We start from the raw sequence: 14,599 nt of genomic DNA on the forward strand, positions 1-14,599 counted from the left end.
GAACCTTGATGGTTGTAACAGGGCACAACAGTGTCAGATTGTTTTATTGCGATAAAGAGAGGAGATGGGCTTTTGAGGAAGGCTCCCCCTTCCACATCAGCAAAATCACACACACACACACACACACACACACACACTTACTTTTGCATTTTTAATAGTGTCTGTATCTTCCAGAAATTCAATGTAACCTTGAACTTCTTTCAGTACTCAACAACCATTGACATTATTTGTGCATAATAATGCACATAGACTGAATTGTCTGCTCCAGTATTTATACATGCATATAACTGGTATTATACTATACATCAGTTATTTCGACTGAACAGCTAAAGGAGTGGGAAATGGAAAGCATTATAGAAATTTGAAATTTGATAAAGAGAGCGAATGATGAGCTGGAGAAGACTGCCACTCTCATTCTATCTTTCAGTTCATCTGTTCTTCCATAACACTTCTAGACCATATTTATTTGACTGAACGTAACATCTTTTGTGACCAGTCCAATGTGATGTTACAAGTGTCGAAGATACAGTCACACCACAGCGAGGCAACATGTGCCAAACACAGGATAGTTTTTACCTGATCAGTGTCAAGCTTGTCTAATCACTATGCTCGGAGCGAAAATTGCCAATGTTTTTAGTAGAAAAGGAAATGCGGAAAATTAAAGTGACCAAGATAATTCCGTATACTGAGGCAAAAACCTCCTTTTTTCAACACCCTCACGGTGAAAAGTTGGAGTCAAAGTCAGCACTACCAAGTGAACACAGACGGTATGTATTAGCACAAGTGTGTATGCATGTAAATGTACATGCAATAACGCTCATACTATGTAGCCTTCAGTTCCTATGAGTTCCAGCAGAGGTCATTACCAGGTTACAAAGACAACCTTCTGCCACAAAGCTGAATGCAAAAAGCTGTTCAACCTTAATGCAGACAGCATACATAACAACAAAAGAGTGAATCCACAGCCAAAAATAGCCAAATAAAAAAAAAAAATCTTGATTAAACCATCAGGTCGTCTGAGGTTAGTATTAACTGATGTTGGTAACTATGAAATGGACCTGTATTTTATATGTTGATGAAGTCAGTGGTAGTGTTGTTACAGCTCCTCTCACTGTCCAACATGTGTTACCAAAAGAGATAGTGGAAAAGAAAACTCCTTCTGATCACTCCCACACTGCAGAAGAGTATGAACGGGGTAAGAACACACATGGAAGAAGTAAGGCCTTTGACACAGGGCAAGTGCTTGTTCATGTACATACCAGTCACATTTCAAACTTTCGGATAACCCTGTGTTATAAAGACTACATCATCAACAGGAGTGATGACCCGCCTTATGAAAATGTAGACAGCAGTTACCTTATCCATGAACTCCCTCATCCTGTTCTATTCCTCAGAGATTTCAGTGCACATCACATGTAGTAGTGCTCCACATACATATGCCCAAAGAGTGAACATATTTCTCTTGTCTGATGATGTCTGCCTCTTCAATACAGTGAATTTGACAAGTCAGCATTGCAGATGGATCATCCACACTGACTGTCACTTTAATCTTTATTACCAGTACCATCATTTAGGAAGTGGAGGACTATTAGCACTCTAGTGACGATTTGCCCATTTGGATCCACTTGCCACATAAATCAGTACCTGTGAGCAAGCCACTTAATTGATGATAAACAAAGCTAACTGGACACTGTACAACAACCTGGCTGTATTCCAACATCAGTCGAGCATCCAATACATGACAGAACGGGCAACTAACATCATTCACTGGGCTGCTGAAGTTCTCTATCTACAGGTCTCTCACTAAATATGGCAGGCGGCCAGTGTCATTTTGGAGCAAGAATGCCACTTAACCATCAGGTATGGGAAGCTGTTCTACGAAAGTTTCAACTTAGTCCATCTGCTGAAAACCTTGTAGCATTTGACACTGCTCAGGTACAAGCTCGGTGCACCATTAGGCAGAGTGAAAAGCAGTCACAACAACAATTTTTGTATTGTGTTAACCTTTTCACACCATCAGTAAAGATACTGCAGTCGATGAGAAGGATCAGTAGGAAAGGCAAGATATCTACTGCAACAGCCATACAGAACAGTGGCACCTGATTAAACCAGAAGCTGTAGCTCAGTGGTGAAATAATTTGGACAAATTACATCTAGTGTCAGTCAAGATACCACTTTCCAGTGCAGGCAGGAATTAGCTGAGAGGACGTGGTTGGACTTCTGTTACAGTAAAACTGAAGAGTACAACCACTTTTTGTGGATGAAGAAGTTAGAGTCTGCACTTCTGTAGTTCACGGTACAATACCAGCACCAGATAAAGTGCCCTATGATGTGTTGTGACATTTGAATAATAAGCCAAAGCATACACTTCTTATATTTAAGAAATCTGGCCTGAGGGACAATGCCATGATTCTTGGGGGTAAGCAATTATGATCCCATTTCTGAAGCCTGGGAAGGATTGCACCAGCCCAAGTAATTACAACAGTAACTGGCACTTACAATTTGTATAGAAAATGTTGAAATGAATGACCAGCAGCCAGTTACTATGGGTTATAAAAACTGGGTAATCTCTTCAGTGGCCTTCAGTGTATGTCTTCCATAGGTATCACTCTGCATTTGACAATCAAATACTCCTTTAGGCAGCAATATGAGAGGCCATTTTATTTACATGGGCTGCACTTGATAGAAACATTTTTATGTTGATAAGGCATTGTATGACACTAAATGGTGATTCTTCCTATTACAGTATGACCCTACCTTTCAGAAAGTTATTTTAGATTCAGGTTTGGTTGTTTACTCTCAGACTAACAAACTCAAGAGTAAAATGTCCTAACTGTTACTATGGTTGCAATAGGCTCAACAGCATAATGGCCACAGTCAGGAGCCCTGTCCTGTTCAATGCCATCTTTATGAACGATTTTAATTCTGATGTAATGTTCTCATGCCTCCATCCGAGTGGCTGCTTTCAAATTCTGTTGTAGTTTGATGAGCGCCATTCTCATTTTCTTTTGTTGGTCTTACAGTCTTGAAACAACTGCTCAATGATTACCTGAGCTGCGACTGAGGAATACCACTTTTGGCTTCAAGGGATCAGTAAAACTCGTGGGCCTCGTTTTGAATGAAAGACTCTAAAATCAAGAGCTCTAAAGGTTGTACACATCTTACTAGTGCCTTAGTGGCAGATACTGTGGGGTGGAGGGGGGGGATTAGGGCTACAGATCCTCCCTATTGTTATTTTGAGCCTCTGTTTTGGACACAGCTGGACTATTACTGTATTGTCTATGGTTCTGTACAATCATCCTCTTTAAATATCTTGGACTCATTTCACCATGAGGGCATTAGATTGATGACAGGAGCCTTCAGGTCAAGTCCTATATGAGTATCTATGCTGAGGCTGGCTGTCCCCTACCATCTGTGGAAGTTCCTCATGGTGCGACATGGTTATAATGTCCAGTCAGTTCCCCAGACTCTGGCCTTCAACCTTCTTGTATGATTATCAGTAGAATGAAGGTATGCATTTAAATCAAAGGAGATCAAGATGATCATTTTGGATTGCAGCAAAGGAGCAGATTGCAGTGTTTTTGTGTGGTGGACCTGAATATTTTAACACAGGCTTGTATCCCCATGTTTGTCAGTGAAACAAGATTGTTTTTAAATGTACACCATGTTTTATTTTGAAACAAACCTTTTACGAGTTTTTGGAGTTGAACTGAAATTTGACAGTTATTTATACTGATTCTTGATGGGTCCTTAGAATTAGACTTCCAGACAAATGGCAATGGAGCAGATAAGATCCAACTAACAAAATAACTTTATCTGCTCTGATTCCCCAAGTGTTCTCGACAGCATTCAGCCATTGTAACCAGCAGACATAGCTGCACAAATCTAACAAGACACTTTACCTGCTGCAATGACAAGGAGAGAAAGTATATCTATGCTGGTTACTGGGCCACACAGAAATACTGGAAAATGAGCAAGTTGAGATGTCAGCAAGGAATGCATGCAATGAAAGCAACGTACTGCTGTATTCTGTCCCCTTGTGTGCTGGTACCGTGTTGTGAAGGAAAACTACATGTATGTGGGAGGATGCATGGCTGGAGGAACAGAATAATGCATGAAGGCAGCTGAAGCCTACAGTTTTGCATGGCAAACATAGCTCGTCAGAGTAACTGAAAGAAGTGGCTTTAACATGACTGAGAATGGAGCACTGTCCTCTGACCCACAGGTACATCTTCCAGTGGGAGGTGCCTGTGGCACTTACTCAATTAGAGTATTATGAAAAGGATAGATTGCTACTCACCATATAGCGGAGAAGTCGAGTCGCAGACAGGCACAACAAAGACACTACTAAACATGTAAGCTTTCGGCCAGAGGACCTTCTTCACAACGTACACACAGATTCACACAAGTGCAGATGACACACACATGACCGCTGTCTCCGGCTGCTGGGGCCAATTATGTTTTATATTCTGCCAAGAGAGCAGCAGTTTTTCTTGAGAAGAATTTGTTCATTGTTGTAAATAACGATGAGATGAGTATGGAAAAGGCTTTATGTTGTTTTTCTTTTTTTCGGGTTCCTACCGAGACTATTGGGTAGTTTAACTTAATGCAGCTCAGAGTGGTTTGTGCATCCATTGTTAGCCAGTAATCAAACCAGCCAAGGTTATCTTAATCAATTTTACAATTCTGATGGTGTACATTTCTCTTTTTAATATATATTGTTACACTAAGTCTCAAGTTTTTATTCTAGCATTTTTAACGCCCTTGTCTGTAGCTGTTGTACGTCATTTTATGTTCTCACAGCGGCTGGATATTTCTCTGGTCTGTGAGTGGTAGTCAGCAACATGTACCAGGGAGTAACTTTCAGCATTTCCTTCAACTAATCTTTGTTTCGTCATCTACTTTATCATGTCTTTATTGTAGTTTCATGTACGCATGAGGAAAAGGCATGACCTTGACCAGACATACACACTGCCACACACAAATTTTTACTGTCCCTCTTATTGTGATGAAAAGCATTAATTGTGTCTAAGTTATTGCCAACAGTCTTTCAGGTGTCTGATGTGTGCCTGTGGTTCATCATCCAAGAAGATTGCATACAAGGAGAAACTAATTTCACTAAGCTTTTAATTTGTTTGTGCAAGGATGCTGATAACGATGCCATTGAGTGCCCTGAACGCAATGCCATCCTCATCATTTGTAATTCCCCCCCCCCCCCCCCCCCCCCCCCTCCTGTTCCACACCACTCTACTGCACGCTCCCTCCTCCATGTTAATAAGAGGACTTCTACTGTTCTAATGCCATTGGCATTCATCAAGTCTCCAGTCTTGTTATTTGTTCTAAAACATGTCATCTTTTGTATTTTGTGTCACTGACACCAGTGTGTTATGACCGTATATTTCACTGTGATGTCGATGGGCATATTTCAAGAATGTCAAGGAGAACTTCTGCTGGTAAAGGTTTCTGTCAGTCTCAGGTGAATTCCTCACTGTAGGGCAGCTCAGTTTTGCACCAAATTTAGCAACCGTGCTCAAGCACTTGCTGCAAAGTTCAAAGTGCCCAGCGGACTTGAATTGTAGTGAAGTACTACAGCCACCAACGTTAAGTTGCAGCTGCCAGTGGAAGTGGTGATAATTTTATGCATCTTTTTGTAGACTGTATGTATTTGTGCCAAAAAGTTCCTTCCATCAGTAAGGAATACTCTTTAGTGAATGCCAACAATGCAGAGTGATTGGACTGTCATGTAGCTTTAGGGTTGGATGCAATGTACATGTTATTTTTTTTGCCGTTATTTTTAATTTAGTACTTCCGCACCATTGCTGCATCTGTCAAAGAATGTGGTTTGCATTTTCTTCAAGCTTGTGGCTGAAATTCTCAGACAGCAGCTATAAGATGACATCAGCATGCTCTACCATTCAGTCCAAATTATCAGACCACCCAAAGGTATCACAAGCAGACTTTGATAATATTACTTATTACCTTATGCTGCCCAGTCAGCCATTTGACTGTGTGGCCCATACTATAGTTGCCTAAAATAATACCAAAACTATTTTGGGACCTGGGGGCCTCTTCGGCAAACAAAAATTGTGAGCTACCATTCATTATTGAACATAAATGCATAGTCCAATTTAAGTGTGATCATCACTGTTGCTTCTTGCTATGCAAATGGAAGTAAGGCAACATTGTTTTTGTTCTGTTGTGGTAATAATGTTGTGATTGATGGTTATTGTCTGAGTCCTAGCTGTCATTTGGCAAAACAGTGTGTAGTAAATGTCTGGCCAAGTTCTCTTACTGCATATCATTATCCCACCAGTCTTGTGAAGGGTGTGCTGTATGGTGGGGATCTTGATGTCATTAGTAAGAAACCTGGATCACATTTCATTTGTTCATGCACAGTACTTATTCTTGGTTGTTTTTAGTATTAGTTGAAGGTGCAAGGGTAAGTCCAGTGCTCTGTGCATTTCATCCCTTTGTAGTGAGTGCTGGTAATACCTGCATTTGTTTCATACATTAAAAAAAAATGTCAATTCTGTACTCTTGATTGTCAAGTATTGCCCCTTTGGTATGTTCCTGTTGTATGCTTACTAGGAATGTGTACCCTGATGTATATGTTTTGTGACCTGTGGTCTAGGTCAGAAGAAGCATTTCGTAATGAGGACATCCAAGTTTGCCAGTTTGCACCCTTCCAACTGCAATATCTCAATGATGTGTTAGAAATTGGAAGTTTCCCTGCCCCACCCCCATGCAGAAATTGGAAGTTTCCCTGCCCCACCCCCATGCGTTAAAGACATGGTTGCTGATGATTATCTGCTGTTTAATGTTCCATGGTGTCAAATTTGTTAGTGGCTTCTGATTTGCTTGGAGAATATCTATATTAGAATCCTCACTAGCTCTATTTCCTAAAGTGTTACTCTGTCCTTGTTAATTGACAGCAATGAGATCTAATTCATGAATGTTTTATTAAGAACACAACATGCCATGGAATGGACCTAAAGAAAACCTGTGTATAACAGTTGGGTGGTCATCATGTTCTGATATCACATTCTCTGTGTAATTTATTCTTTGGTCTTGTCTCTTCAGCATCCAGCACTTACTGTAAAATAGGACTACATTTATTTTATATTCTTATTAGCCAAAGACAAGGTACCATGCTCTATGCTTCAGTTAAATGTTTACAATTAATTTGCCGTTTTTTCCTCCAGTTTATATCTCTTATTAACTACTTCACACACAATTAATTCATACATGTGAAACATAGCACAGGAGCACAAGGCAATTCAGTCTTACTGTTTCAAAGACACTTGCATTTTTGATTGACTGTTTTAATTGAATTGATGCTTCCCAAATTTTTCCAGTCAAACAGAATAGATAATTTGTAACAATATCATGAAAAGAATAGTTGCTACTATCGAAGATGCTGAGTCACAGATAGGCACAACAAAATGTCTGTCACAAAGTGAACTTTGAGCCAACAAGACCTTCGATGGAAATACTCAACATACATACAGACACTCACACAAATGCAGCTCACACACACTTGACCACAGTCTCTGGTTGCTGAGTGAGTTGCATTTGTGTGTGTGTGTGTGTGTGTGTGTGTGTGTGTGTGTGTGTGTGTGTGTGTGTGTATGTGTGTGGTGTCTATTTCTGATGAAAGTGGCTGAAAGCTCACTTTCTGACAGTCTTTTTGTTGTGCGTATCCGAGACTCAGCATTCCCGCTATATGGTGGCAAGAAGCATCCTTTTCATCATATTGTTACATTCCATCTTGGATTTTCCAGAATAGATAATTTCTATGAACCAGACAGCAGGAGATTATGAGGTACATAAAAACTGATGGATTTATTGACTGAAATTTCTGTGCATTGTGGAAAAATAAAATAATTCACAGTTCTTAATTCCAGTGCTTCCACTATAAGTTGTAGTGATAAGCAGTTTACTTGACCTTGTCGTTGCAGATGCATATATATGCTAGTATCTTGTTACTTCTGTGGATGTAAGAAAGAATTGTTACATTTGAAGCTGTAGTTAGTTTGGAGTTTTGTATTCATATCTAAATCAAATGGTCATACTAACTCAGTTTGTATATTTCAGGCAGGTCACTTCAAAGTTCTCTTCAGCTGTGCAAAACGTGTTGGTATTCTGAAACCAAATGTCCGTGTTGACCACGTGGGTTTTGGGCTCGTCCTTGGAGAAGATAAAAAGAAATTCAAGACACGTTCTGGTGAAACAGTACGGCTTGTAGAACTACTTGATGAAGGTATACATATTGTTCTGAATGGTGTTAGTACATTATAATTTCTAATATTATTTTTGAAATTTTGTGTTAGTTTTTGCTGAGGAATACACTAGGACTGTGAAGGTTCAACTAATTCCATACATAATGTATAAATAAATAGGTTGTCTTCTAATCCGCTTTGCATGTTTGTTCATTAACATATGCCTTCTTTAAATTAAAAGAAAGACTGTGCATTTTATGCTATTATTACTATAGTTTATGTGCAAAAACATAGACATTTTAAGGCTATTAATCAGTATTACGTGCCTCAAATATAATGCATAAAAGGAATTAATATGTGCCAGCAGAAAATCAGAAAATAATTTGTTATATTTTTTCTAAAGGTCTTCGCCGCTCTTTGGAAAAACTGAAAGAGAAGCAACGGGATCAGGTACTTACACAGGAGGAATTAGTTCAGGCCCAGGAAGCCGTAGCATATGGTTGCATAAAATATGCTGACTTGTCACACAATCGAAATCATGACTATGTATTTTCATTTGACAAGATGTTAGAGGATCGTGGCAATACTGCTGTGTATTTGCTATATGCTCTGACTCGAATTCGATCAATAGCACGTACTGCTGGACTTGAGTCATCAAAAGTACGTGAAGCTGTTGGAACTGTACCTGTTTCGATCACTCATGAACGTGAATGGAAGCTTGCAAAGGTAAGTAGAAGATCTATCCTGCAGCCATATGAAATTATTTTCACTGAGCTGCCCTTGTACACGTAAAAACTTTATTTGATACAAGACTTCATATTAAAGTATGAGTGTGAACTCTAACTGTTTATCAGGGATGTTAGTTGAGTATTCACTTGTAAGGCACGTATGATCTATGGTAGGAGCTTCAGAAAACGTATAAATAGTTACATGAAAATTCTGTCTTAGCGCGCCGCCCAAAAACCATTAGCCGGCTGCTATTTGCCCACATCTGGTTGGTGGTATCTTATCATTGAGCAGTTTGATAGGAATATTTTAACATTTGTTATTTCCCTTTGTATAGAAAAGATGAAGTGTAGCGTACTGAAAATATGAACACCAGGAGCTAATGAATTACTGTTGTATTTAGGTTTACGATAACCCATCTGTCAAGTTTTTAAGGCTTATACTTTGTAATATGTCACTGTCTGTCTAAAAATCAAAGTCTATTGGAGGCATTTGGTGTTGCTAATCATTTTGTTCAGATTGCAAATGATTCTTCCAACAGTGCTTAATGTTATTAGATTGCATTTTTTTTAGTTCTTTCAGTAAAAAATCCATTCAAATGCACTTAACAACTACATCATGTTGTGATAAACTGGTAGATTAATTTTGCCACTGAGAGATTTTTTATCCTCAAAAATTTTTGATATTTGCCGGCCAGAGTGGCCACGCGGTTCTAGGCGCTACAGTCCGGAGCGGAGCAACTGCTACGGTCGAAGGTTCGAATCCTGCCTCGGGCACGGATGTGTATGTCCTTAGGTTAGTTAGGTGTAATTAGTTCTAAGTTCTAGGCGACTGATGACCTCAGAAGTTAAGTCGCATAGTGCTCAGAGCCATTTGAACCATTTTTTTTATATTTATTTTTTTCAATGAGAGATGCCAAGTAATCACACTATTACAAGTAAACTTTCTCGAAGAGTACAGTGTTAACTGAAGCAGTCTGTGCACTGTAGGGAGAGAACCAATAGGTCCGCCACAGTCAGACCACAAAACAAGTAGGTATATGACACAGTAATTAAAGTGAAATCATTTTTAATGTGATAAAGAACCAATATAATGATGCGAGCAAAAATAAAAGTTTGGAAGTAAACAAGATAATACTTGTATTTAGACACTTCATTGGCGAATACTGTGTAGGTGTAGGACTCGTAATAAGTACATTGCCTTTTGTTAAATTAGATTGCAACAGAATAGTGAAAATGACAGTAAAATCAAAAATACTTACTTCAAGACAAGCTTTAGATTAAATTATAAGTAGATATTTTAAAAAGAAACATAGAATGTTTATTTTTGTTCTTACCCTAGCTATAATCAGGATCATATAAACTGGAATTAAGCAGGAAGTGAAAGAAGAACTATATTGAAAATTCCTAAATTAACACTATATTTAGTTTGGTGCAATCTTCCTTGGGTTAATCTATTGACAACTTGACTGACAAATGTAATACTATGGATAGTTGAGAGGCTCATATACAGGGTTAAAATCTTTGCCAAGCTTTTGGATACTGTGCTCCCCAGAGCGTGTTATATGACTGCATCAGTCTGGATACTGCCACTCCTCACTTCATCATATGCATTTGTACAGATACTTTTGAAATCTCGACACAATTGTCGAACCCTTCCTTTACTCATTACTGTAAGCCTATAAACTAGGTTTAACTCCTTATGAATTTGATCAGCTTTACATTCTTTTGCACACACAACTCAGAATTACAGCAGATATTTCTCAACTGGACGAACATCAATTTCCATAGCCATTGTAGTTTGCTGTCACTCAGCAAACACTTACTGAATCAAAATGACAACTTCTGTGGCTTTGCAAACAATCAAAAGATGGTGCTGCATTCGTGCCACTTTGAGCAGCCAACATTGAAATACAAACAGAGAACACATACGTTGTAGATCTCTCTCTCTCTCTCTCTCTCTCTCTCTCTCTCTCTCTCTCTCTCTCTCTCTTCTTTGCATGGGAACAGGCCTTCCTCTGTCTGTAGGTGTCACTGGATATAGGTGAGGAGGGGCACATAGTCAGCACACCGCTCTCCTGGCCATTGTGTTTTTTTGTGATGAGAGCCGCTACTTCTCAATCAGATAGCACCTCAGTTAGCCTCACAAGGGCTGAGTGCACCCGGCCTGCTAGCAGTGCTTGGCAGATCTGGATGGTGACCCATCCAAGTGCTAGTCAAGCTGTAACAGTGCTTAATGTCAGTTATCTGAAGTGGAACTAGTGTTATCTGTAGTGGTCTGCCCAGACAGCCAAGCCACTATGACCGGTAGCTGAAAGGCACACGTTTAAGCTCACGCAGGCTGGCGTGAGGTCTGGAACAGGAAAATGTAATTAATATAGCCATTAAGGTATGTTGCTGCTGGAATACTTAACTTTAATCCATAATTGGTGTACATCGGTCTGATGGTACATGCTTCACAAGATACATAGCAAAGGATAAATGGCACCTTGCTAGGTCATAGCAAATGACGTAGCTGAAGGCTATGCTAACTATCGTCTCGGCAAATGAGAGCGTAATTTGTCAGTGAACCATTGCTCGCTAAGTCGGCTGTACAACTGGGGCGAGTGCTAGGATGTCTCTAGACCTGCCGTGTGGCGGCGCTCGGTCTGCAATCACTGACAGTGGCGACATGCGGGTCCGACGTATACTAGCGGACTGCGGCCGATTTAAAGGCTACCACCTAGCAAGTGTGGTGTCTGGCGGTGACACCACATTATCACTGTGCCAAGTCCATTGACACTTTTTAAATACACGTCATATATTAAAGTAAATGCTAACCTAGGCATTTGTCACTCCTCATTATCATCAGATGGAAATTTTGGCTTTGAATTTGTATGATAGTATTAAAGTTATCCAAATTATTACTTGAGTTATTTTTCTACTCATCATAAGGTTTCGAAATATGGTCACATTTTGTAATTTCTTTGTAAGTACTTGTTTTATATCTTTTTCATAAGGTATGTGATAGGCATGTTTACCTGTTATGCTTAATTATTGTGTAATTTTCACATTAAAAAACCTGAAACCTAGTAAGCATAATTAATCTAGAAGTGTCTCCACTGTATGTACATTTTTATTGCTGTTGTTAATTATGAAATTACTTCAGAAATATGTTACGAATATTTATTTCTCTTTTACAGGTGCTGCTTCGTCTGCCTGAGACTTTAGAAAAAATAACAAAAGATCTCTGTCTCCATCATTTATGTGAATATCTGTACGAAGTTAGCTGCACTTTTACTGATTTTTACGATGCTTGCTACTGTGTGGAAAAAGATTCTACAGGTAAGCATAAAATTCTTTTTTTAATAGTAGTTTGTCTGTTCAGAATTTTGAGTAGGTTTCCATTTTTTTACCGTTATCTTTTGTGAGTGTATATATATATATATAAAAACAAAGATTATGTGACTTACCAAATGAAATTGCTGGCAGGTCGACAGACACACAAACAAACACAAACATACACACAAAATCCAAGCTTTCGCAACCAACGGTTGCCTCGTCAGGAAAGAGGGAAGGAGAAGGAAAGACAAAAGGATATGGGTTTTAAGGGAGAGGGTAAGGAGTCATTCCAATCCCGGGAGCGGAAAGACTTACCTCAGGGGGAAAAAAGGACAGGTATACACTCGAACACACACACATATCCATCCACACATACACAGACACAAGCAGAAGTGTCTGCTTGTGTCTGTGTATGTGTGGATGGATATGTGTGTGTGTGCGAGTGTATACCTGTCCTTTTTTCCCCCTAAGGTAAGTCTTTCCGCTCCCGGGATTGGAATGACTCCTTACCCTCTCCCTTAAAACCCATATCCTTTTGTCTTTCCTTCTCCTTCCCTCTTTCCTGACGAGGCAACCGTCGGTTGCGAAAGCTTGGATTTTGTGTGTTTGTTTGTGTGTCTGTCGACCTGCCAGCACTTTCATTTGGTAAGTCACATCATCTTTGTTTTTAAATATATTTTTCCTTCGTGGAATGTTTCCTTCTATTATAACCATATATATATATATATATATATATATATATATATATATATATATATATATATATATATATATATATATATAAAAAGAAAGATGATGAGACTTACCCAACAAAAGCGCTGGCAGGTCGATAGACACACAAATAAACACAAACATACACACAAAACTCTAGCTTTCGCAACCAACGGTTGCCTCGTCAGGAAAGAGGGAAGGAGAAGGAAAGACAAAAGGATTGGGTTTTAAGGGCGAGGGTAAGGAGTCATTCCAATCCCGGGAGCGGAAAGACTTACCTTAGGGGGAAAAAAGGACAGGTTTACACTCACACACACACACATATCCATCCACACATACACAGACACAAGCAGACATTTGTAAAGCTTTACAAATGTCTGCTTGTGTCTGTGTATGTGTGGATGGATATGTGTGTGTGTGCGAGTGTAAACCTGTCCTTTTTTCCCCCTAAGGTAAGTCTTTCCGCTCCCGGGATTGGAATGACTCCTTACCCTCGCCCTTAAAACCCAATCCTTTTGTCTTTCCTTCTCCTTCCCTCTTTCCTGACGAGGCAACCGTTGGTTGCGAAAGCTAGAGTTTTGTGTGTGCATCAGGAAAGAGGGAAGGAGAGGGAAAGACGAAAGGATGTGGGTTTTAAGGGAGAGGGTAAGGAGTCATTCCAGTCCCGGGAGCGGAAAAACTTACCTTAGGGGGAAAAGAGGACGGGTATACACTCGCACACACACACATATCCATCCACACATATACAGACACAAGCAGACATATTTAAATATATTTATATAAAAGAAAGATGATGAGACTTACCAAACAAAAGCGGTGGCAGGTCGATAGACACACAAACAAACACAAACATACACACAAAATTCTAGCTTTCGCAACCAATGGTTGCCTCGTCAGGAAAGAGGGAAGGAGAAGGAAAGACAAAAGGATATGGGTTTTAAGGGAGAGGGTAAGGAGTCATTCCAATCCCGGGAGCGGAAAGACTTACCTTAGGGGGAAAAAAGGACAGGTATACACTCGCACACACACACATATCCATCCACACATACACAGACACAAGCAGACGTTTGTAAAGGCAAAGAGTTTGGGCAGAGATGTCAGTCGGGGCGGATGTACAGAGGCAAAGATGAAGTTGAAAGACAGGTGAGGTATGAGCGGCGGCAAATTGAAATTAGAAATTAGCGGAGATTGAGGCCTGGCGGATAGCGAGAAGAAAGGATATGCTGAAGGGCAAGTTCCCATCTCCGGAGTTCTGACAGGTTGGTGTTAGTGGGAAGTATCCAGATAACCCGGACGGTGTAACACTGTGCCAAGATGTGCTGGCCGTGCACCAAGGCACGTTTAGCCACAGGGTGATCCTCATTACCAACAAACACTGTCTGCCTGTGTCCATTCATGCGAATGGACAGTTTGTTGCTGGTCATTCCCACATAGAACGCTTCACAGTGTAGGCAGGTCAGTTGGTAAATCACGTGGGTGCTTTCACACGTGGCTCTGCCTTTGATCGTGTACACCTTCCGGGTTACAGGACTGGAATAGGTGGTGGTGAGAGGGTGCATGGGACAGGTTTTACACCGGGGGCGGTTACAGGGGTAGGAGCCAGAGGGTAGGGAAGGTGGTTTG

The 14,599-nt window shown here is 40.0% G+C and overlaps 1 protein-coding gene across 2 annotated transcripts in view; it reads left to right on the top strand.

Moving 5' to 3' along the window:
- Positions 1-14,599, top strand: part of LOC126187983 (arginine--tRNA ligase, cytoplasmic) — a 152,024-nt gene that overhangs the window by 108,011 nt on the left and 29,414 nt on the right. For both annotated transcript variants that reach the window (XM_049929387.1, XM_049929386.1), the window contains exons 11-13: positions 8,095-8,260; positions 8,623-8,945; positions 12,127-12,268. In XM_049929387.1, the coding sequence (XP_049785344.1) occupies positions 8,095-8,260; positions 8,623-8,945; positions 12,127-12,268 (631 nt within the window). The remainder of the gene's footprint in view (positions 1-8,094; positions 8,261-8,622; positions 8,946-12,126; positions 12,269-14,599) is intronic.

Source organism: Schistocerca cancellata, chromosome 5, assembly GCF_023864275.1.
Source record: "Schistocerca cancellata isolate TAMUIC-IGC-003103 chromosome 5, iqSchCanc2.1, whole genome shotgun sequence".
NCBI lineage: Eukaryota > Metazoa > Arthropoda > Insecta > Orthoptera > Acrididae > Schistocerca > Schistocerca cancellata.